This window comes from Miniopterus schreibersii (assembly GCF_964146895.1).
Source record: "Miniopterus schreibersii genome assembly, chromosome: 2".
NCBI lineage: Eukaryota > Metazoa > Chordata > Mammalia > Chiroptera > Miniopteridae > Miniopterus > Miniopterus schreibersii.
This window is the reverse complement of record NC_138102.1, coordinates 64113484-64140017: the sequence shown is the minus strand read 5'-3', so window position 1 is coordinate 64140017 and position 26534 is coordinate 64113484. Positions and strand designations below refer to the sequence as shown.

Genomic DNA, 26534 nt, shown 5'->3' with positions numbered 1-26534 from the left:
TTACAATCTCACATACCTCAAACCAGAACCATCCTGCTAATAAGATGCGTCCAAATTTCTGAACCAAAAATCTGTGAAATGTTAAGTGTTTATTACTGGTATAAGCCACTAAGTTTTGGGATAATTTACTATATAGCAACAGATGACAAATACAGATCCTCACAGAATACCTTTAAATGCCTAAAATATATACAATTCCAAAGAAAACTAAAATGGGGTTATAAAATATTTTTAAGTAATTGTAATATAGTAAATATATTTTTATCTTCACAAATGCATTAAATAACAAGGGGTAACAAAGTCTAATTTCAACAGTGTTGAATATAAACCATATTTTGAAATACCTTCAATAACTACAATCTGTTTTGAAAACATCTGTGACTTCTGTGGTGATAAAGTCACAGGTCATATCCTACTGTGTGTGAGGGGGGCGTACCATTATTCATAAGTTTTAAAAATACTAACTTTCATTTAAAGGTTAATGAATCTTTTCCTATTCAAGTTCAAGGATTCAAGGGCATAAATTCTACCACAAACCCCTTGGTGGTCCACAAACCCCAGGTTAAGAACCCCTGGTAGGTAGACATGGAATAGTACCAGAAACAGCGGTGGAAAAGAAGAGAGTAACTCAAGTTCTAACACCTTCAATGAATTAGTGGGAGGGGGGAGAAAACCTACAGTTAAGATCAACTAGGAGAAATGCACAGAAATGCTTAAGAAGAGCTGGAAGCTTTTGAAGGAAGAATATACCAGGAAAGTAAAGCCTTCAAAGAACGTCTAGGTTTCCACAGAGCAAGAAGGAAAGAAAACATTCAAAATGACAGGCTTTGAGATACAAAGGGAAAAGTAGGAGGGTTGGGAGGCCTGGAGGAGTTGAAAGATAACGTCAGATGAGAAGAAAACACGGACCTGCATAGGGAGAGAAGCCTCTAGGTGCTCGCTGATGATACGGATAAATTATGACTTCTTGATGTTGACTCAGGTCAGCAGAAAAGTGAGTTGAATTGTAATAATGAAAATAAGGAAACATAAATCATGAAACTACGGCCATCTTAATTCATCTTCTCTGTCCCTACTGCCACTACTCTAGTTCAGGCCACTTGGACAACTGCTATAGCCTCCTAAAATTGCCTCTATGCCTTCACTGCCCCTCTACCCTACCATCCCTGGAGCTGTTCTCTACACTGACATCATTTTGATCTTACTGAAATGCAAATCCAATCAAGTCCCACATGATTCCTGTGCTTAAAATCCTTTAATCTTTGCATCGCCATTACTCAGGGGTGTCATTCAAGTATCTTACCATGGCTCAAATACCCTTCGTAATTGGAACCTTACTTCCTCTCCAACCTCTTCACCATCCCACCACCCTTACACTCAATGATCTAGATGTAATAAATAACCTAGAACCTCCTAAATGTGCCCATGCTGTTTCCTGTGCCTAGAACCTATCCACATCCACAACTGATATCCCACCTACCTAATCTGGAGAATTTCAATTAAATCTTCAGTTCTCAGTTTGAGCTACATCTCATATAGGAGCCTTCCTGACTCCGCAAGACTGAGTTAGATCCTTCAGACCTAGGGCTTGCTTGCTTACAGGATAGTAGGTATACTACTCTGAAACTGCCTCAGATCATAGATATTTACTCAGGGTATAAGTCCTTGAGAACAGGAATTGTTATTTTACTCACTAAACCCCTCCTAAAACTTAGCATGGTCCTAAGTATGTAGTGTGTCTTCTATTAATATTTGTTAAGTTAATAAATAGCTTTCTATCTTCTATAGCTGGGACACAAGCCACTGCTTCTTGCCTTCTAAATCCTTCTCAACAATATCAGGAAGAATGCCAGGTGTTATGCCTTTTATGTATTCAATAAGAAAACCAAGACTCTTCCAACACTGATCAAAGAGCAGCGGGCTACAATAAAAACAAGCATGAATTTCTGTAATGTAACACCATTGAGTTAGATAACAAGGAAAATCTCCACTGAAAGAGAAGGAGCCCAAAATCATTTTAAAAGAATTTAATATTCAAAAAACACTTAAGTTCTAACTACCTACATCTACTCAAAGTATAATAATTGTATATATTAGTTATCTATATTAGTTATCTATACTTAAGAACAAATATAAACTAGCTCTGTAAGTGACTACTACACTTTATTTTTTAGAAGGCAGACCAACAGTACCCATTCATGAAAATTTTCTGAAGATATCAGCAATTGCTTTCTACATGCCAACCTGACACTTCCACTAGGAATTCATTCAGTTGACATTCAGGATGTAAAATTACTAGTGAAAAAAGTTACAACGCCTGCCAGCCTGGATATCAACTCATCCTTCAAAGCTCAGCTGAAGTCACCTTCTCTATGAAGTCTTCCCCAAGATCAAAGCTAACCTTATGACTTCCACTGACCCTTATATACTATTGTTCCAACCCCTATCACACTGCACTCAAATGTATAGTGATCGTGTACACATCTGGTTCACCACTGTTCCCAGAGGGAAGGAACAGTCGTATTCATTGTTCTATTCCTGTAATAGTTCCAGGCACTCGATAAATGTTTAATGAATGAATGGATGGATGGATAAAAGAATGAACAAACAAGTCTGCACACCCTACTACATCTTAGTATATTCAACCCTGAGAGCTCTTATCTTATTCCCAAGTTTGTACTGATTTGAGGAGGAGCTCTCTAAACTATTTCATAAATATTTAAAGATCCTAAGGTAGTACTTAAGTGTTACTACTGAAAATCTAAGTACAGGAAGCTTTAATTAACTCTTATTAATGGGCTCAGAAAGGCCCACCTGACTTAGTGAATAATTTTAATTTTATGGAACTTGTTTTGATGTATTTTGCCACATATACTCAGTTGCCCCAGTCCATACTGGTATTTCTAGTTTACACAGAAGAAATAATATATTTTGAGTATATAGTTTTTACAGAACACTTGTGGAAAATATTACCATTGTTTTTAATTTATAAAAAAAAATATAGTAAGTTCATAAAAACGCAAAATGAACTTAAATTACAGTATAAAAGCTTTATATCCTACTGGACCAATAAGATATTATTTTAAATAATTCTTTTAAGTTGAGCTCTTTTTTAAAACTAATTTATATTTTGTTAACTGACTTGAAAGTTAGGCACATGTTCATATAATCAAAGTCACTTTTCTTTCATTAAAATCATTTTATTTTATTTTTGTATGAATGATGTCTGATTTAGCATATATTCCACAAGACATATCACGTCTAGGTATAGGAACAGTCTGCAGGTAGACAAAACCCAGTTCTGTTAGGCACGGTCACCTGGAGAACTCATCTTTGAGTGAATCCTGCTCACAGAAAACCCCTCAGGAATGTGCTGGAGTTTTCTGGTAGCAGCTAGGTATACGGAGTGAGTCAGAAGGCCCATAGAGAACAATGAATGTTTCTGAAAGCACTCACCAGAACCCACACCCAGGCCAGGTGACTCCTCAGTGGTTCCAGGACCCATTCCCCATGGGGAACCTTAAGGGGAAGCAGAAAAGCCTGTACTAGGAGCAGACCACAGTTGCTAGATCTGTGAAGTAGCTTCCATCCAGTCTTTCCATGTCCTTGCAATTTAAATAATCTCACATCCTATACCTGTTGCCATCTCAGTCACACACATCACTGTTCCTTTGGGATAAACCTTTCTCAGTTTTGTTCACCAGAAATATTCACAATAGTTCTTATCACAGGAAACTTCTTACTACAATGTCTTTACAATTATAATTCTCTCAGGATTAAGACCAACAGCTATGATATAATTTTTCCTTGTCCGTTTAAAGGTCAGAAGTCTCACATAGATGCCTCTAAGGAAAAAAAGAGAAACTAATGAGACATACTTTGAGATTTTACACTGGCACTCTCGGAGAAAGGGACCGCACTTAAGTGGCAGTATAACTCACTTGTTAAAGATGGTGTTCTCTCGGGCCAATCTGCCAGAGTTTCCTGGCAGCCCCATGACTTTAAACAAGTTGCTTAATCTCTCTCTGCGTCAATTTCTCAATCTTTAAAAATGGGAATAATAATGACTATTCAGGGGCTTGCTCAAAATATTAAATGTGCTTATAAAGCTAATATTTGGAACACTACTTAGCACATGGTCTAATAATTACATGGTCTTTACTATCACTTCACACACCTTCTTCCAATCAGCAGCTATAAGTAAAATCTCTAACAACTTACCTCACATCTTTCTATTCCCTGGAAGGCTCCTGCATGTTGACTGAGAAATGTGTATCAAATTAGAGAAGCAGATTCCTACCACAGAGGCCTTATGTGCCATGTTAAAGAGCTTGGGCTTGATCTATACATAACAGGTGCAATTAAGCAGTTTCAAATAGGGTAAAATATGATCAGAAATGCAATTTATACAGGTCACTCTGGTTGCTGTGCAGGAAGTTGGCTTTTTGAGAGAAGCAATAGGAAGTTGTGAGTCCTGACAAGAGATGATAAAAGAAACAGTGCTCTAATAGAAGGAATTCAGAGAAGAAAATAGATTCAAGAAATAATTAGAAACAGAGGGGCGAAGCTATCTTCTAGGATAATATAGGAATAAATATCAGTGTAAGAGAAAAGTAAAGGGTTTGATTTGGGGGCATGTCGAGTTTCAAGTACAGATGAAATATCCACATGAAGGTATTCAGAGGCTAATGCATTAATGTCTCACCTTGAGGAAAAGGTCATAGAGATATAGACAAAGGTGACTGCCCAGATCAGGCACCACATACAGAGGAGAACAGTGGCTTTAGGAAAGAAACCTGAGAAATCACAATAGTTGACAGGCAAAGGAAAAACACACGTAACAGAGACAGAAAAGGAAAGGTCAGAGGGATATGAAACTGATAATCAAGTATCACAGAGCCAAGAAATCTTCGTTTTTCAAACAGGAAGGAGCCAACTGGATCAAGCAGAGTGGAGACTGAAATCCCACAAACTATGCTCCAGTAAATTTCCAAAAACTAAAACTAATGAATATCACTGAGGATAAAAACGGTCATTTCATAATAATAAAGGATTCATAACAACCCTAAATGTATATACACTTGATTGGAAAGCTTCAAAAAAATGAAGCAAAAAATGAATAAAAGTGAAAAGATAATTTTAAAATCCTAAATTATATATGGAGACTTCAACACTTCTTTCAGTAACTGTCAGAACATGCAGGCAGAAAATCAGAGATATAGAAGATGTGAACAACACTATCAGCCAACTTGACCTACTTACTATTGATAGACCAGTTTTAACAAACAGTGCACATGGAACATTCACCAACATAGACCACATTCTCAGACAGAAGGCAAGATTCAAAATTGAAAAGGACTGAAATCCCACAAACTATGCTCTCTGGCCAAGGGAATTAAATGCCAAATCAGTAATAGAAAGATATCAGAAAACTCCTCAAATATTTGAAAATTAAACATATATCTAAATAACCAATGGGTCAAAGAGAAAAAATCCACTGAAAATTAGAAAGTATTTTAAATATTCAGAAAATGATGCAGTAGCTCTCTGAGGGAAATTTATAGCATACAAATTCCTATATTAGGAAAAAAATACCTCAAATCAGTTATTTAAGCTTCCACCTTAAGAAACCAGAAACAGAATAAAGCAAGAGGAAGAAAATAATGAAGATAAAATAAATGAAAGCAAAAGAACTATGAAGAAAATTTCTGAAACCAAAGCTGGTTCTTTCAAAAGATCAGTAAAACTGACGAACCTCTAGTCATACTAATCAGAGGGGTGGAAATAGCACAAATTATCAATATCAGGATTGGAAAATGGGCATATCAACACAGATTCTACATTTAAAGGATAAAAAAGAATTACAAACAACTCATAATTCAATAAAATAGATATGAAAAAATTCCGTGAAAGACAAACGACGAAGATCTCAGAACTTCCTCTAGTTGCTACATAGGCCAGCGTCCATTTTCCTAGCTATAGCTGTGAACCGTTTGTGGGTCATGAAATCAATAGAGTGGACTGGATCACTTTTTTCTTCTTCTTGTTTTGGGGTTTTTTTCAATGGAATGGAGTAAAAAAGAATGGAAAAGACTGAAAGGGAAAGGATCCGAGTTTATTATGCTTAGAAATGTTAAATACTGTTTCTTAAAACGTGTTTCAACTGAGAGAGAATTTGTGTGTGTGTGTCAGGCTACAAAATCAAATGTAGTTCTTAGTGTGGGTCCCAGTCAATGTATGAAAGCCAACAAGGGGTTACAATAGCAATGCTGAAGTCAGCGGGCAAGAAGAAGAGGTTATCATTAGGAGGACTGTACTTCTGACAAATGTCTATGAGGGACAAGGGAGAAAAAAAGCAAGGCAAACAACTCCTAGAGAGCAGAAACATTCAGTGGATACAGAGATGGAGAATTCAGTACTGTGACTTCCACGATTTCTTCCAGCTTACCTTTTCAAACTTGTTTCCCCTCACTGTCCTCCTCCCAATCTTTTTATCTCTACAAGGAAAGCTTTCTTTTCAACCCAGCTAATACAATGGAGGGTGGTAAACGCAATGACTTTTCACCTTTGTATTACCTTTGCACCTTGGACTGCACTTTATACACAGTGAATGCTCAAACATGTACAGAATAAACACTGTTTAAAACATATTAACTTTGCCTACGGACCTCAATGCTATAGTACTTCTTCATTCTTTTCACCAAACAGTGTCCTATGAAATTAAATTCTAATAGTAACTCAAATAATCTTAAAGGGTGAAGTACTTTTGCAGGCCTTTAGCAAAGCAAATTAAAGAAATGGGTTTTTAATATTAATACTTCCCAGAATGTTTCTATTTAATGTTTCTAAAACCCTTGTTATTCATACATATGACCACAGTGGGCACCACTCTTAGATGCCTTCTCTCAAGTTCTGCCCCCCCCCCCCAAAAAAAGCTATTCACATTAAGAAGTCTCAGCAGTTGCGCATCAACCTATGATCCAAGAGATCATAGTTCGATTCCCAGTCAGGGCACATGCCTGGGGTTTCAGGATCGATCCTCAGTGAGGGGAGTGCCGGAGGCAGCCTATCAATGAGTCTCTCATCATTGATGTTTCTCTCTCTCTCCTTCCCCTCTCTTCCTCTCTCTGAAATCAAATTTTTTTATAAGCACATGTGCAACGTGTATGTTGTGGGAGTGGCAAACTTTAATTAGGAAACATAATGCTAGCATACATCAAAGCATCAGTCAGTGGCAATACTTCCCTGAGCTCTAACTCACCAGAAATAATTTAAAGAGCCCTCAAAATATTCAGCTAGCCAGCCAGCCCTTCTTAGCTCTGCTTTGATCTGCAATACACATACCCTGTAAGCCTCAACTGCAAAAGCATCACACTGCCACTCTCTGCCGATCAGGAAATATTTTTAAAAGGCATTAAAAAGGGACAGAACTAAATGCAACAGTTCAACCTACTTAGGCTTAAGTGAAACACACCAAAACCCTGTAAGGAAGGCAGAGGCAGTATAATTAGTCATTCTTTACAAATAAGTGAACACGTAATTGATTTGCCAAGGTCAGAGAGCTAAGAAGTGAATTCTGTCTTTCAATGACAGTCTTTTGATTCCAAATCCAATGCTCCTTCCACACTGCATCAATCAACAGTGAGTAAGAAAAACTTTACTTGTCAGTGTCTCCTATTCAAGGGAGTCATGCTTATTCTCTAAGCTCCACAATGGGTCCAAAGCCCACACTAGACTATCTGTCCATCCTTTCCTGGGCTCAAGCCTTGGCCACTCAAGAACCAGGCTAAAGCACAAGATCAGAAGAGAACAACAGTGACAGCTGGGGACATAGCAGTTCAGCCAATGAGGCAATGTGAAGAGAGTCAACAAGCAATCCAGGAGAGACGGTCATGTGTGCATCTAAGGTGAAGGCAGGGGCAAGGCAACGGTCAGCGACCCAGGCAGGTGGTCAGAAAGACTGATAGTCCTTGTCAAAGCTTCTCTACCCTGTGCAAAATCAAGACTCCATCTCTGGGAAGCCTGACCTGGACCAACCAGGCCCAGATCCAAGGAAACCACAATACCACGCAATTATCAAAACAGTAACTCATTCTTTCACTCCTTCAACAAAGAACTTAAGAAAATGCTAAACGTGTGCCAGAGAACATGCCTGGAAATATTAATAACACATCATCTCCATCTTCAAAAGATTTAAACTAATGAAAAAGAGATAATAGATGATATACTGCCTTGATAAAATCATGCACAGGGCACTGTGGCAACAATCCAAAAGCTCTGACCTTACCAAGTCCAGTTGCAAAGATTAGAGGAGAGGTGAGGAAGGAAGGCAGGGTGGAGAAAGATTAAGAAAGTCTTCACTGAGGAGGAACCCACTTATTAATGTACAATCACAGCAAGATGGTTTCGAGAGTAGCCTGTTGAAGCAATTCCATAACATGAGTGTTTCTAGAGATTGGGGGCTGGCAATGTGCAAGGAGAGAGTTATATAACAAAGGGATAACAAAGGCAAGGCCACAGGCTGAGTGAAAATGGGAAATATACAGTGCCCATAAAATAGGAAAAAAACCTCAAAAATATCATATAGAAAGGAAGTACTGATATATGCTTCAACATGGATGAACCCTGAAAATATTTTGGTTAAGTAAAAAAATTCAGTCACAAAAGAGTACATATCATATGACTCCATTTATATGAAGTGTCCAGAAGAGGCAAATCTATAGACAGAAAGCAGAGTGGCAATTGCCTAGGGCTAGGGAAGTTGGTAATTGGGGAGTGACTGCTTAAGGGTATGAAGTTTCTTTTTGGGTGATGAAAATGTTCTAAAATGAATTGTGGTGATGGTTTCACAGCTCTAGGAATATACTAAAAACCAGTGAAATGTAACTTTAAATGGGTGAAATATATGATATGTGAATTATAGCTCAATAAGGCTGTTACAAACATACCACTGTATATTCTCATAAAAGTTCAAACATAAAAATTGTAGATGGCCCAGCCAGGCGTGGCCCAGCGTTTGAGCATCGACCTAGGATCCAGGAGATCAAGGTTTGATTCCCGGTCAGGGCACATGCCTGGGGATGTGGGCTCGATCCCAGTGAAGGGAGTGCAGGAAGCAGCTGATCAATGACTCCTATCATTGATGTTTTTCTCTCTCTCTCTCCTCCTCTCTCTGAAATCAATAAATATATATTAAAAAATAAAAAATTGTAGATGGTTTTATTACCAGCCTTAAGAAGCCATTTGAAAGCTAAGTCAACAGACTAAGCATACAGTTTTGGAGCTAAGTGGAACAAGACTCAAGTCACATCTGCACCACTTGCCAGCTGTCCATACTTGAGAGAGCCACCAACTTAACCTGTCAGCCTCAATGCACTCGGTAAAATGAGAGCAACATCAACTTCACAGGGTAAGAAGTTACATAAATAATCTGCATAATTGCTCCATATTGCTACCATTTTCTAAATACTATTACATGAGAAATAAATGTCATCCTGAAAAGTTGACAAATACCCTTTTCTTAGATACAATACAGAGGAGTAAAACATAACACTAATTCAATTTTTTAAATTTGTATGTCAAGATCTATGTCTTATTCACATTTGCATGTTTACCTTACCCTAAGATGGCAAGTGTCTACGATGGTACTTTGGATTATCAGGGGTGCTAAACATTTTCTGAGTGCTTACTATGTTTTAAGCGCTCTGCTTCATTATTTGATACAAGGTGAACTTGAATTCAAAACTTGGTCAGTAGAGTGAAATGCTCTGTCCTCTATACCACGCTAACGTATTTTTGGTGTTATTGTTTATTTGGGTCTTGCTTGTTGTTACTCCTTTATCATTAACCAAGAATTATATTCAGAAATAGTTATCAGAATAATGGATTGAATATACAAGAATCTGTAATGGTGCTATGACATGTTAATTACTTATAAGAAGGTCTATTATTTTCAGCATGCAGAATGTATACTAAGGATGCTTGGTTCTCCTGTTTTTAAGTAAAATTTTTAAAAGTACACACATGATATTTTAGTCTGGTCTATTTTAATTAGCAACTACATATTTCTGAAAAGCTGACATGTCTTTAGTTTTTTTTTTTAAACCTCTTTTTTGAAGTATGAGAGCTGATATGAATGATTCAAGGTTGACTAACAACTTGTAATTGAATGAATTTTTTAAACTAACATGTCAACTAGTCCCTATTTAAAAGCAACAATTTAATGTATTTTACCAGTTCTGCCTCTTATTTTAACACCATAAAAATAGTACATTTCCAAAACATGCAGTTTTTAGCAATGTCAAAGGTGTTAGCACAGCATGCCATCAACATCACAGTTAGTTAAATTCACAAGAAATACTGAGAACAATCTTACCATGTCATCTGTCAATGTCCTAATGTTTAAATGCTGCAAATGAAAGAAACCAATTGCATCAGTAATTTATAACAGCTATTTAAAATTTTAGTTAATAGAGTACATTTAAATTTTTACAATGCTAAGTTGAATATAATTAAATTCCTGACAGCCTAATAAAAATGCATTATATACTCTTTTAATCACTTTCTTGAGAAGATGGGCAAAAGTTATCCTGAATGTGGTAGTACCAAACACTGCCTAAAATTTCTTATATTTGTAAACCAAACTAGAAACCTAACTGTGATACAATTACCGTAGTCTCCCAAGTAACTATTAATTATCACTAAGTATATGAACTTAGAACACAATGGATATAAAGATTTAAATCTAATTTTCAGAATTTGTTCATATTATAAAAGTGAAACTTTAAATCTACCATTAGCATGCAGCATAGTAGATAATGAAGTACTTTGCTGGCTTAATTAACTTAAACAATTCTAGAAACGAAGAGAATACTAGAACAAGTATTTGCATCTTTAACATCAGTTTCATTTATCACTAGTGGTGACAGTAGACACTTCCAATTTCATTGCTAGCTTCTTCGAGAACCCTTTTGCTGATTTCCTTGCTAGACAAACATAAGGCCACTTTAGAAAATGAATAATTTTAGTCTCCTGCAAAGTGGAGCTCAAAAGAAGTATTTGGAGGGACGGAAAAAACAGAAATCTTCGGTTTTATAAATTCCAGAGTCGGGAAAGATTTTGTATCCCAGTAGCTAGAATCGATTTCCAATTCTCCTTCCTCTTATTCATTGTGGCATTAGATCATTAACAGGGCAGAAAAGGGATCAAGTGCATTTCCTAAGTAGAAAATCAGATGTACTATTTTGTAAGTATAGAAGGACCTGTTAGCAATGAGTACACCTTTACGCTCATGAATCTACCTCAATGATGATCCAGATTAAAAACTGTTACAGTGTAAAAACTATCCCAGATTCTCTTGTCTTTCACCAAGATGTTCCTTCTCTAGTACAGAGAAAACACCAACCTCAGGGACCCAAAATGAGCTTTGTACACACCAAAGAGAATACAGCTGAATAAATGACCACACTATTGGCCATTAGCCACACCACTAGGCTCCAGATTGAACTGCCGGTTAAGTTAGAAACAAAGAAATAATAATACGGGATTAACAAGGGGTTAGTATTTAATTCTGGGCTGTAGAATTTGCTTTTAATCTATACTATCTCTAGTCCTTGAAATTAACAAGTATGCACGGAGGTCCTTAAGAGTGTGACCAAGGGCAAGACTGTAAAATCTGAGGCACTTAGGGCCCTGGTCTCATCCCAGAGACCACAACTAGAATTAAACCCAATTCTACCCCAAGTCCACAGAAAAAGGAACAGTGGAAAGGCTGCCTGGAGGTTCCTTCCTCTAACTGCCTACCGTCTGTGCTTTCCTGCCAAGAGAGATTTCCAGCATGTTTTTATCAGGCGAACCACATCTCATTCTCCAACCAAAGGTATCACCTAACCACAACTCTCATCACACCTGAAAGGGGTCATTTCAAGGCTCTCTGACAAGAGCAATATAGCCGACTTCTGACAATAGCATTCTAGGTGGCCTAGCGCTTAAAATGCAAGGCCAAAAAAAAAAAAAAAAGTATAAAGCTGAAATCCTATTTAGAATAGTATGCCACAACAAAGAGAAAACATCTACTTACACAAATGAAATATTTCAAAATCCCAATTTGAGTTGCCTGAGGAAAATGCCATAAAAGTTTATGTTACAAAAGAGAGAAAGACAATGAAAATAGACAATTTTAAGAGAAATGAGAGTAGAGCCCATGCAAGATTTATGAGCTGAAGACTGCACAGAAGATATAGAAAGTAAACTACCAGACAGAAAAAGTAGGGGTGTAGGTTACATAATGCAAAATTGAGATGTCAATATCAAAGTATGTTTTTATATACCTCAAAGGCCTCAAGTTGAGCAGACTTTTAAATTAGAGTTGGACTTACAATTTTCAGAAAAAGAACAAAGAGTAACTCGTGTAATAACAAGACACATAAGAATTTGGGGGGGGGGGGGCATGGCTCTTTGATATGTTTAAGTGGTCTGACTTTTAAAAGGATTCAATTTGTTAAATGCTTGACTTGTGTTTTTAAAACAAAGGTACGTATACAGGCCCAGTTATGATATCTACATTATTCCACACACACTTGCACAAAAACGAACATATGAATTGCAACAGAATTATAATGCAGGGGCAGCTTACATAAAACAGTAAGAACCAGGCAATGTAAGAGTGGGGAGTTTAACAGTCTGAGCGAAAAGCAAGAAGCTAATTATTCCTTCTCTTAGGGAAAACACTTACCTATCGATTCTCACTCACCACCAGCAAGAGAAGCCAGAAGGGCAGGAAATGATATCATTTCAAAGCCCCATAATAGAACTGGAGATACTAACAGAGTAAATGACTGAAAAACTGATCTAAAAATAGTTTCTGTATCAAAACATGAAAGTCAGAATAAGTTTGACTGCTAGATTTAGCTTCCAGAAAAACAGATGACATAGCTTTTTGTTTACACACATGCAATCTGAAAGAAACTACTAAAAAAATTTTTTAATAGATCTAAGCATGAGTAATTTCCACTAAAATCTGGAATGTCTAATCACAGTCCACTTCAAATAGGACTTAAAAAAAAACAAACTAAATACTTACTGAGAAAATGTAAAGGTTAGGTCAAATGGTATCCTTTTGTGTGATGTCTGAATGTTAATATTAATTCGAGTTTATTAAGTTTACATTATCTCAAGGTCCAACCTTTTTAAATTATAGACTTCTAGACAGTGGAGGGAGTGGATGACTGACTAAAACCTCAGATAATTCCATAGGGCTTTGGCCTTTTGTAGGTATAAAACTACAAGGGTGATATCTTTCATTAAAAAAAGAAAAAACTGTATTATAAAAAAGTATTGCTGTTATACTGGAACTTGAGGTACTGTTTAAATGTCTGGTTAACTAAGACACTTAGAAAATGAAGTATTTCTGTTTTACAGCTACCAGCCATACTACTGGTTAGGGAAAATGGGAACTGCACGCATCAATCCAGTTCAGGAGAAGCACTTGCTGATAGCCAAACCAAAAAGGAAATAGAAACATAAAACTGACTAAATAGAAATGCTTTTTTAAAATATTAACAATCCAAAAGCAACTTTTTGTCATATTTGCCCCAAAAAAGTTAAAAGCATATAGTTTCAGACATTAAAACAGTCACACAAAGGTAACTTTTTGACCTTTAGTTAAATTACCTGGCCTATGATCCTCCAGATGTTATTATTCCTTTATGGGACAGAATAAAACTGAGGATAGAATCAAAATATGAACAGCTCTGAACACAGGACCACTGGTAATTGGTTAGCATGAGATATTAAAGCACATTGGGGCTCCTGCCCTAGCCCTAACTTTTTAGGGCCAAAAACTCACCCTTCTTCCTGTTTCTATTGTTTCTCTACTTGCAAATTCTATTTTCTCTCTAAAAAGTAAGAAACACCACATGTAGATGTCGACAGTTCCTAGGATGAGTGATCGAGACGAGCACTCTGGAATTGAAAGAGAAAGTCTTTATAGATTTTTTTCTTCTAAAGAACATAGGATCCCAAAAAAGGAGCAGAAACACAGAACATAGATCCCTATATTCCCATCAAAACCTTTACTGAAGACAGTACATGCTGTCAAAAATAGATCTGGAGCTTTCAAAGCACTGTGCTAAGTGCTGTAAATATGAAGAGGTATGAAGAAACAGTCCCACCTCCACCCATTTAGTTTCAAGTAAAAGTTTATGAGTATGTAGCAAAGACCAAATAAATTAACACAAAGCAAGATACAAACCCCTGGAATACACACGGAATGAAAAGGATTCTCAACTGTAGCCAAGATTTTTAGCAATTTTTACATTTCCTTTCATTGGTTACCACATTTGAACTAGCAGGGAGCAAAGGATCTGTCCACTAATGTCATCAAATACATGACAGACACCACCAGGTGTCGAGACTGCAGGCGTGGATCACTGTCATCAGAGCCAAACACATGATAATACTTAAAAATAGTTTTTAGCTGTTGTAATTCCATTAAATTTACATCTTTTAACTGGGTCATTATGAGAAGTTACCAGCAAGAAGAAACCCTATAAGAATAAAGCTGAACTCGACTCAGACTCAATTTTCATAAACTAGACCCTCTAGACCAGTTGGGTAGTGGGCACAAAGAACACATCGAGATTATCTTTTTAAAAGAAGATTACAGGGCCTGGGCTTCCCAAGATTCTGATTTAGTAGATCTAAGGTGGGGTTTAGGACCCTGCATGATATTGTTGTTGCTGTGGTTAAATATTTTTTTTTTTTATTGATTTCAGAAAGAGAAAGGGAGAGGAAGATAGAAACATCAATGATGAGAGAGGCATTGATCAGCTGCCTCCTGCACACCCCCTACTGGGGATTGAGCCCAAAACCCAGGTATGTTTCTGACCAGGAATCGAACTGTGACCTCCTGGTTCATGGGTCGATGCTCAATCATTGAGCCACACCGGCTAGGGAGAACCTGCAACTTTAAGGGGCCCCGCAGCAAACCCAGGACCCAGAGAAATGGGCTCCACATACCACCCTGCCACCAGTCATTAAACATTCCCTCAGCTTGAACACACACAAATTTCTCACCATGAGACTCACTTTAAAACTGGTGTCTGAAATGAGCTAAATGAAGAGTACAGAGAAGAATACAAGAGCCCAGCCGGCATAGCTTGGCGGTTGAGCATCAACCTATGATTCAGGGGGTCATGGTCCCATTCCCAGACAGGGCACATGCCCAGGTTGCGGGCTCCAGCCTCAGTGAGGGGAGTGCAGGAGGTAGCCGATCAATGACTCATCATTGATGTTTCTTACTCTTTCTTTCCCTCTCCCTTCCTCTCTCTGAAATCAATAAAGATAGATTTTTTAAAAAAAAAAACAAGAGGATTTCAAAAGAAGTGAAGAGACAGGGAGCTAGTACAGTTGGGACAGGTTTACTGATATGAAGTAACAGGCACCTTCCCTTAAAATAATTTGTGGTGCCCAGGATGAATTACCAATTGCATCATTTATTCAAATGCTTAGTCTATCTCTAAAATACGTATTTCAATCTCATAGCGCATGCTTAGACCCTAAGTATCCAAGATTGTTCATTATATCTAACCATGACATGGCACTATTTGCTTGTTAAAATGAGTCAGTGACAGATTACTTACTGGCACAACAGAGTTATACCTTAAGGGGAAAAAAAGCAAGAATCAGTCTTCTCTTAATCATAATCTGTGGATAATGGTAATATGTTAAAGCGTTGCTCACACTTGTGTTAAAAGTCCAGATTATTCCTTTCCACCAATACACTTACGAATATGTATTTTGACCTAATAACACTTCTGGTCCACACACCTGTGTTTATTTTAATGTGAACACCAATTATAAAGATGGTAGAAATGTAAAGTGATATTACTACTAACCATGACACTAAACACACCTACAGAGTTTTTCTAAGGGTCATCTCCCAGGCAACTACACAACACACATAGATGTGAAAATATTCTTCAAGGGCTCCAGATTTAACATCTCAGAAGGGTCCAAAAATAATACTGAAGCTTTCCTAGCAGAGATTAAGAGTAGAGTTGGCTCTTTGATACCATAAAGAGAAACTTTTAAGTTTACTGGCTCTTCATGTAGTCATTTTTTTAATCTTAGGTAGAGAGAAGTGAGAGAGGAGATGTTAGGTACAGTTGAGAATTAGAGAAAGCTCTCCAGCTTCTTTTAATCTGTCCATTTATTCAAAACCATAATCCCGCTTACGTCAGAAAGATAAATACCGGTCCATTTTCCATTGTCCAAGGCTTCTCTACTCTCATCCACCCAAGAATCAAGACCTCCCTTCTCCATAACTCCTTCCTTGGGCAAGGAGAATCATCAAGATAGATCAGCTTTCAGGGGACATTCAAGCATGAAAAGAAGTAGAACGATTCATTTCTAAGAGAACATAAGGTTTTCAAAAGACTGCAACATAACTGCTAGAAGACAACCACCTCTCTAAAAAGAACAATTATCAAATCGTTACTTGGAACTTTCACCTAGATTGTACATCAAGGCACTGGGCACCTAACAAGTCATTTTTTATTCTAAAAAGAACCCTAGTGTTCTTCTTCTGTCAATAAACTCATTCGATGTTGAAGTAAAATTAAAGGGAAATCATAATGACTAATTTCAGTAACACAGCTTTAATACCTATTTTAAGATATTCTCTTCAGCTGTTCCAGTTCTTTTCACTATATCACCAGATCAAAAACTCCTTAAATGGGCCCAGGAAAAAGTCATTTAAATTTTTAAACAGCTTTACAAGTAGGTTTAGTTCTAGACCTTTTTCATCATCTGGAGAAGGCTGAAAAGTATTTAAAGTATTAGCTGTAGGTAGATTTTAAATGGTCCCTGAGTGTCCAGAATCAACTTGAAGCTTATCCAAACTACTAGATTATTTCTGAGGGTGCCTCAAGATGTCTTGTCCAAGGTGCAAATTTAGACTGAATATCTCAGAGATTAACAGAGCACTACTCGCCCGGCTGGGTGTGGCTCAGCGGCTGAGCATCAACCTAGGACCCAGGAGATCACGGTTCGATTCCGGGTCAGGGCACATACCTGGGTTGCGGGCCCGATTCCTAGCCAGGGGCGTGCAGGAGGCAGCCGATCAATGACTCTTATCATTGACGTTTCTGTTTCTCTCCCTCTCCCTTCCTCTCTCTGAAATCAATAAAGAAATATTAAAAAAAAAATAGAGCACTACTCATGATCTCACATGCATGTGAGGACTTTTGTTCACATTCTCGCATCACCGTAATGAGAATGGATTTCCTTAAGCCTTTTTTGCCCTCTCCCAGGGATATTTCCCCATTGCTTTTTCAGAGAGGAGGAGAGAGAGAACATCAGTGAGACACACACCGATTGGTTGCCTCCTGCATGTACCCCAACTGGGGCCTGGGATTGAGCCTGCAACTGAGGTATATGGCCTTGGGTGGAATCGAACCCAGGACCCTTCAGTCTGAGGGCCGACGCTCTAACCACTGAGCCAAACGGGCCGGGGCTTGTTAAGCCTTTTTAGAGAACAAATTGGTCAATCAAGTCCTATGTTCACATTCTTTCACCTACTAAATCTACTTCTAGAACCTATACTTAGGAAATAACACAACCAAAGGTTTATATACAAATAGGTATCACTACAGCATTATTTTAAATAGCTAGAATTGTAATCAACCTAAAATTTCCCAGACTATAAAAGTACAGTAAATAAATTATAGTCCTGCCATATGGACTATAATGACATAGGAAAATACTTACGAAACAATGTTAGATGAAAAAAGTTGTATTTAAAATAGCATATGCAATATAATTCTAACTTTATTAATACATTTATGGAAAAAATAAGACAGAAACCATTGTTAATTTTATATTTCTGGATTGTGGCATTTGGGCATTTGGAGCAATTTTTTTCACATACTCTTGTATTTTCCCAGTTGTCTAGAATGAATAAATTTATTTTTATAATGAGAAAAGCTTTTTACATTACTATGGATAATACTTTTCACACCAGGCAGAAAATATAGATTAGCTCCTTTTCAAAAAACAAAAGTATGTACTAGTGAAAGAACTAAAAATGAAAATCTAAAACATCTAATAAATGCTATTTATAAACTTTTTAATAGGCTGGGTCTTTAATGCATATTTTCAGATGTCAGAGTACATTAAGCGCATTATTCATTTGTTTTCTAATTCACATATATATATATAAATTAACCAATCTCAAAAAGCTCCTTGGTTTTGTGAATTATTGATGTCACCTGCTAGAGACTTAATTTCAAGGAAAATATACAAATCACTACATCACAAGCAAAAACCCTTCTGACACAAATTCAATTTCTGTGGCAACATAAAATATTAACTTAGCTTTATTTTTGTATTTTTTGACACTTATTTTAATGGCAGAGATAAAAGAAATCTAACATTTTTATTTATTGTAAATGTAAACTATCTCATCTTGAGAAAATTAAGGTAAAAACCACTCACTTGATAACCCATTCATGCAGATGAAGACATGATACCAAATACAAAAAATAAAATATAAGACATGATTTTTCAATCAAGACCTAGTTCATAATCCAATTATTTTTTCTACTACACAGCAAGACAAGTTAATAACCATAATTCAAGGCAGTGGGATAAGCACCATAACAGAGCATTCAATGGTGACTAGAAAGAAAAGCAGAGCCTCGACTTGCTAATTATATTTGCTCAAATACATGCTAATTAACACGCAAACATTATAGCATGAATCTAAGACTAAAGTCCAATTAATTTTTAGCCATGACTTACTAAGTTACAATACAGAATTTGTTCTTACAGAATGAGATTCCTAAAACATTCATTCAACTAATATTTATTCAACATTACTATGTTCTTGACATGGGAAACAAAAACAAAGATTCCTGTCCTAAAAGAACTTACCTAAAGGAACTCATCTAACAGACAATAAACGTAACAAATAAGTTAGAAGGTGATGACTGCTCTTCTAAAAATGAATAGTGCAGGGTAAGGCCAGTGGGTTTGCAGGTTGTAATTTTAAATGTGGGTAATTGGGGTCAGCACAGGCCTGACTGAGAAAGTGGCATTTAAGCAGTGTTGAAAGTGGACTAAGTTGGTAGCTGGGGAGAAAGGACAGCCACAACCAAAGCCACGGGGAAGGAGCACTTCTGCCGTGTTCAAGGATCCAGGAAGCCAGCCCAGCTACAGCAACACAAAACAGAGAAAAGGGAGGCGGCGGCAGGTGCGTCCCAGACCATTTTAAGGACAGGGGCATTTATTCTCCTAATGGAATAGTCACAAGTGTTTAAGTATAAAAACACATTATGAATAATCAACTTAAACAGTAAATAATAGTGGAATCTGAACATTATACAAGATACACCAGAGGGAAGGGAAGGAAAGCAACAGGTCTGTTCTCAAATAATCCTTTCCCTGCAGGGCCCTTTAAGTGGTTGGTTTGGTTAAGCTGCCAGGAGTCCTTCACTAGGAAGTATGAGAAATATTCCCAAAGCACTATAAAGCTTACAAAGGCAATTTTTGGACAAACTCAGTTAATTCTATTGCATTAACAAAACTATTTTTTAAATATAGGATTAGTCCAGAGAGTGTGGAAGAAATAGTCAACCATGTTTGGAGAAGTGAGAAAGAAATTTTAATTACAGCAGCTTAGTTACAACATAATCCCTCAGACCCCTCAGAAGGCTGAGGTCAGCCCTAAGAGTCCTCCCACAGGGGTCTAAACACAAATGGTAGAGGGGCACATAGATTTCTGAGCCCTAGCCACAGAGACGCTCTCAGACAGAATCTCCTTTTTGCCCTTCCCTTTCCAATCCTTGTAGCAACCCCCAGGTTAAATCCACCTACCATGGTTTCTACTTCAGTGCCTCAGTCCCTTCCCTCTCGATACCTGTGCTCAGGCTGATTTCTGTTACCCTGCATACCCACCTACTCACTTTTAAAAGCTGCCTGCTTCAGGAAGATTCTCTAACTCTCCCCGACCTCGAGTATGTCTCTCTCTTATATACTGGCTTGCATTTACTGGGCAAAGGCAAATTGCCTGGGTTCTAGAATTAAACTCACCTGGATGGGAATCCAGCTCTGATACAGATCAGCTGTGTGACCTTGAGCACTGGAACCTTCTATGAGCCTCAATTTCCTATCTGTACCAGGAGAATAGGAAGTATCTGCCCCCATAGGCTTGTTAGGAGCCTTATCTGAGGCCAGGTAAAGTACATAACATACTACACCTGGTGGTGAGGCGGCTTTAATAAACCGTAGTCTCCTTCCTTCCCACTAACATCCCCACAGGCACCACCTTGGTTCAAGTCATCCTCACTCTCCTCAAGGCCACCCCAAAAGTCTCCTTCCTCCTGAGCATTGTAATCATTCTCTAATCCACTTAAATCCATTTGTGATTTATGTAAATGTGTACAGGTCTCCCCCCCAGGCTTGGGCTGCTGGAAGGCAAGGATTTTTGTCATGGTCACTTTGCCAGTAGCTCTATTTTGCTGGGTGTCAGTTACATTGGACCATCCTCTTTCAGCTGCTGAAGCCTCTCATGTATTGTCATTTTTCTTTGGGGCTCAGCTCTTGGGGCTGAGAACTCTAAGCAGTGGCAGTTTCCCATTGCCATCCCAGAGCCAGCATGTTGCCTGGGCCTTGAGAGTGACAGCTGAGATGTGAGGTAAACAGCAGACTGAATAGGTACTACACATATGAATTTATAGTAAGGGTGGGTCAACCTTCACTGTCATCAAGAAATAAAAATTCCATCTGTCCGACCATAGCTCTTTTGTTTATAATTCCCTTGGATCACTGATCACTGTCTTACAGTTTATGTCTTTTTTTCTTTTTAATGTGGCAGAGACCATGTTTCCCTCATCTTTGAACACCCAGCCTGCAATAAGTACTTTTACAGTTCCCCCAGGTGACGCTAATGTGCACCCAGGTTAGAAACCACTAAATTGGGTAAACTACAGGCATGCCTCGTTTTATTGTTCTTCACAGATGTGTTTTTTACAAACTGAAGGCAAGACTTCCACCAGCAAAGAGTATGACCTGCCTTATCATAAAACTCACTTTATTTCAGTAGTCTGGAACCAAATCTTTAATATCTCTACAAGCCTGTATTATGAACTCAGTCTTTTGGAACCAAATCTATCAAGGAATCTCCAAAGACCCACATGTGTAGATGTGGTGGACACCTGCTGATTTACCAGCCTCATGAACACTATCACTTCTTTGTTATGGGCGTGGGCCCAGCAGTCTTCAATATCCTTTGTGAGCCAGCCAAGCAGAGCCAATCTGATGCTCACTTTCCCAGAAACCTGGATTTGGAATTCAGAGATGAAAATCAGGATCTGCTCTTGCATAGACCAGGAGCATGTATGTATATGTGGAATTGTGCGGCTCTGGACTTGGTTATGTGAAGATGGAAGCAGCAGACGCTGCAGTAGTCTGAGATACAATAGTGGGGCAAGTCCCAGTGAAAAGCAAAACAAGACTGTATGACCCCAGAAAAGAGAATGAGAAAAGCGGCCAGCTTTCAGTTCTTGGCTCCAATCTCTTGTGAGGACCATCTACATGTACAGTGCTTCATCCCGGAACACACCCCTGTCTGTCTTTACAATTACTCTTTCCTAGCTTAAACTAGCTATATTGTATGAGGTCTGTTCCTTTAAGCCAAATAGTCCTTTACTGAGAAATAACCCAAGATGCAAAACAGGTTCCTAGGTACCCATACCATCTAGCCCTCCTCACTACCATTACTACCACCATTTACTGAGGACTTGCCATAATTACTAATACAACCAACAATCCTGTAAATTAGCCATTATCCTCATCTTAGAGATCAGGACATTGAGTGCCACACAAGGAATTTTCCAGAGTGGTGAGTGGCCAGGCTGGAAATGGAACCTGAGTCACTGTGACTCCCAAACCCAAGCTCATTCCCCTTCCCTTCCATGGCTCCCACTGCTCCATGGGACAGCTGCTGTAATCAAACCCAGGGAGAAAGACTCACGGTGGAAATGAAGCCTTTTCTGAGTTGTTCGGGGGCAAAGAAATTTGGAAATTAACTAAATCACCATTAATGTTCTTGCATTATTTGACTACTTTTTATCGCTACCCTCTAAATTGGTTTATCACTGAAAATAAGTCAAAAGGATGGCTGCATTTTACAAAGTTAGCATCTGCAAAGTGGAGGAAAAGGGGACAATTCCAGCTCTTACATGCAGTCCCAGCACTATGCATAAAGTGTTGTCACATTTTATATTTCTTTTAGAAATATTAACCAAGCAGGATATAGTTATTGAGCACCTAAGTTAATCAGACATCAAACTAGGCCAGGCATATAAAGACCTACAAAACACAGCACCTGCCCTGAAGGAGTTTATCATCCAAAAGGTTCTAGAGAAAAAAAATAGCCTGGGTCACTTATTTTTTCCGTTTTTTGTGATTCAAAAAATAATATAACAAAAATAACTGTCTGCTGGGGCTATACATACTGAAATATACCTGGGTTCCTCATCTAATGCTTTCCTTTGCACTTGTCATCCAAAAGAATTTGGGGAATATGGAGAGATAAATCCTTGAACAGGATTATATACAGAACAAACCAATACAATACTGAACTACCAAACTTCTACTGTGTCACAGGATGACAGAGTGAAATTCTAACACATAACCTTCTATGTCACAAGTTAGGTTTTGAGCATACCAATTTCTATAGTCAAGCTGCAAGCTCAAACTGCAGCCTAAACTACCCTTGGCAATCTTCCAGCAACGCCAAAGGAGACTTCAGCAATGACTCTCCAGCAATAACCTAAGTATACAGGGGTGGGCGAAAGTAGGTTTTCAGTCGTGAGCACGGGAAACACAGAGTTTATTCTTGTATTATTATAATCATAATCCATATGGCTTTTCCCATATGAGCTGTAAACCTACTTTTGCCCATCCCTGCATTTTAAAAGTACATAGTTTCATGTTCATTACTGTACCATTCAAGCACACTAACAAAAGCAAGCCAACAAGGGTTATGTGGAAATCAGCAGCTGACAGCCACAGGCATGGGAGGCACCCAATGATCCTAATAACCTAGTGTGAATTACTGAGGACTGCAGATCTTGCAAAGATAGGAAGACAATTCTCCTGTGCCTGTTTCTTTTTTTTAATTGAGATAGAACAGACATATAATGTTGTGTAAGTTTAAGGTGCATGTGTTTATTTCATTCGTGTATGTATTGTGATATGATTACCACTGTAGCTTTAGCTAACATTTCCCATAATTATCATGTGTTTTTTGTGATGAGAACATTTAAGGTCTGGTCTCTTAGCAATTTTGAAGTATATAACACAGCACTGTTGACTATAATCACTATTCTGTACATCAGATCCCCAAAATTTATTCATCTTCTAGATGCAAGTTTGATCCTTTAACATCTCCCCAATCCTCCCACCCCGCCAGCACCAGGTAACCAACATTCTGCTTTCTGTTTCTTCAAGTTCAGCTTTTTTAGATTCCACATATAAGTGATATCCTACAATTTCTGTCTTTCTCCGTCTGCCTTCTCTCACTAAGCATAATGTCCCCAAGGTCCATCCATGTTGTCAAAAATGACAGGATTTCCTTCTTTCCCATGGCTAACTAATATTCCAGTGTGTGCATGTGCGTGTGTGTGTACATCTTTTTTATCCATTCATCTGCTAAAAGGCATTTAGGTTTTTTCCATATCTTGGCTAGTGTGAATACTGCTGCAATAAACATGGAAGTACAAATAACTTTTTGAGATCTAATTTTCCTTTCCTTTGGATATATACCCAAAAGTGTGATTGCTAGATCATGGTAGTTCTATTTTTAATTTTTGAAGAGCCTCCCTACTGTTTTCCATAGTGACTGTTCCAATTTACAACCCCTAACAGTGCACAAGGGTTCCCTTTACTCCATATCCTTGGCAGCACTTAGCTCATCTTCTTGATGACAGTCATTCTAACATGTGTGATCCCATGCCTGTTTCTGTCATCGCTGATTTTGTTTTGCTCAAAAACCTATCATTGAGGGTAGCTTCAGAGGCTACCATCTTTGCTGGAATAACACGTGCATGTTGTCCAGCAGGGGTAAATCACCTCATCACTGGCAGGCAGTGTGATTCACAGGTGAAGGCTGAGGGCCACAGTCCCTTTAAACATGGATGTAGGTCTTTCATTAGCCACTAGCCACATGTGGCTATTTAAATTAACTCAAATTAAAAATTTAGCTTTTTGGTAGCATTGGCCACACGTGGCTAGTGACTATCAACATCAACACAGCAGAACAGAATATTTCCATCATCCCAGAAAGCTCTACTGACCTAGGCAGTAATAAAAGCTAAAGAAATGAATGTGTTCGTGCTGAAATGGGGTATAAGTGAAAGAAGAGAAAATCAGAGATAGTACTTGGGAACGTTAATTTGAGAACAGGGCTGAGCAACGATCAGAAGAAAAGAACACATTATGGCAAAAATTGCAAGAAATGATGGGTCAGTCTGACACTGTGAAGAAGAAAGATGACGCTTGAATGTCAGCCACTGGGTTGGCAATTACTGATCTGCCAAAGCAATTTCAGTGAAATGACAGCAAAAGCAAAAATGAGGAACCCACGGGGAGTGGCTGAACCCCTCCTGTATGAGTGCACCTACCCTTCCCCAATGCCATCACAAGAGCAGCCACAAGCTAAGAGCTGTTCAGTACTTACGTGTTTACCCCCATTGTAACACACTGGGTCATCCTATCTAACCTATAATACAGATACTAATGTTCCCATTTCACAGACGAAGAAAGAAAGGGCAAAAGTAATTTCCCACAGTCACACAACTATCAAACACAGAGCCAGGACTTAAACCCCAGTTAACTCCAGAACCTGAGTTCCTAGAGATTACACGACTTGGACTCCCCGGGAGCCTTCACACTTGTTGGTTCACACCTCGTTCTCCATACCAGACTCAATGTGAGCCTCTCAAAGTCAAGGATCAAACCATATCTTTGCTATGCTTCATATAAAGAGCATTCAAATATTTACTGAGTAAATGAAAATAACTGCTTCGAAGAACTTGGCTAAAAGGGCCAAGGGGAAGTTGAAGAGGGGAGGCTGTTTGCTTTTGTTTGCTTCCCCTTTTTCATTTATCCTGGGGGACAGGAGAGCACTGTTACAGGAAGGTGCCCGGAAAGAGGGAAACGTTCCTAATGGGGTGGGGCTGGGTCAAGAACAGGGGTAAAGGGATTAACCTTGATCAGGAAAGCTAAATTTCTTCAGTGGATATTGGAGGAGGAAAGATGAAGAGATGCAGATGTAGAAGATTACAGCTGCAAAAGCGGGAAATTGAGCAAGTTCAAGCAATATGGCCTTTATTTTCTCTCTGAAGGTGTCAAAGTGAGTGCTAAGAGTCAGGGGTAACCATCTCTGAGATCTTTTAAGTGAATGCTGTGGTATGTGCCCGTGTGGATGCAAAGCGAGTGCTTTACACATACACACGGAATATCATTAAAGGATACAACCGAAAATAATAGAAGTGATCATTGCCTCTGTAAGGGAAAAGCCTGAATTGGTGTTCTGGGCTGTAAGGGAAGCTTAGTGAATTTCACTCTGTACTCTTAACAGTGCTGGGCTTTTTAAGAGGTGCATACATTAGTTTTTCAATTTAAAAAACTATTTACAACAAAAAGGAATCAGGTCCATAGAGAAGAAGGTAAAGAGAGTGATAATGGTTTAGCATAAATGCTGAGAGAAATGGAAAAGGAGACAACCAGACAACTAGTTCAAAGCCAGGGGTCTCGAACCAGATGACTGTGTTTATATCCATCATTCCCTGTTCCCGGCTGGAGCACCTCAGGAAAGTTCCCAAATCTCTCTCCCTGTCTCTGTTCCATCAGGCGGCAACACAAAGGTAGTGAGGATACCTGATTCAAAGCACTGTTAAGAGTAAGTGACTAGAGTTGGATAAAGGTAGCTACTGTGGTGATGATTAATATCCAGCAGCTCTGAGGACCCAGCCAATCAGCAGGCCCATGGATACCGTGTCTAAGAGCATCCATTCACATGCCTGGGAAGGTTTCCACCAGGATGCGGAAGCCTGGTTCAGCCACAGAGAAGCCTGTCAGGTGGCTCCAGGCTTGCAGATCTGAGGTTCTATTATTTATTTATATTCTACCTTATGTCAGCTTGAGGAGACAAGGAGTAGGAAGGCATTCTAGGTCAAAAGGAGGTCCAGGGTTACTTAGGGGTTTAGTGTGGAAAACATGTTGTCAACAGGAGGCTAACAGAGAAAGATCAAGAGGCAAGGTCAAGTGGCTAGAGGTCTATGATCAGTGACCAAACCCCCTGTTTTGTTCCCCACTCAAATTAAGGTCCAGTCCCTGGGCACAATCAATGCAGGTATCCAGCACGAAGGGAGGTATAAGGAGGGAGGGAGGTGAGAAGCGGGAGAAGAAAGGTCAAAGTGCTGTCAACAACAGAGATCCTGTCACATCCCCTTCAGGATGACCAAGTC

At 38.6% G+C, this 26534-nt stretch overlaps 1 protein-coding gene across 2 annotated transcripts in view; it reads right to left on the bottom strand.

The window, feature by feature from the left end:
- Positions 1–26534, bottom strand: part of DIAPH3 (diaphanous related formin 3) — a 424348-nt gene that overhangs the window by 386671 nt on the left and 11143 nt on the right. The window contains exon 2 of one of the 2 annotated variants that reach the window (XM_081128431.1): positions 10376–10408. The exons of the other annotated variant lie outside the window; for it this stretch is intronic. Within the exon in view, the coding sequence (XP_080984557.1) occupies positions 10376–10408 (33 nt within the window). The remainder of the gene's footprint in view (positions 1–10375; positions 10409–26534) is intronic. 2 annotated transcript variants of the gene reach the window in all.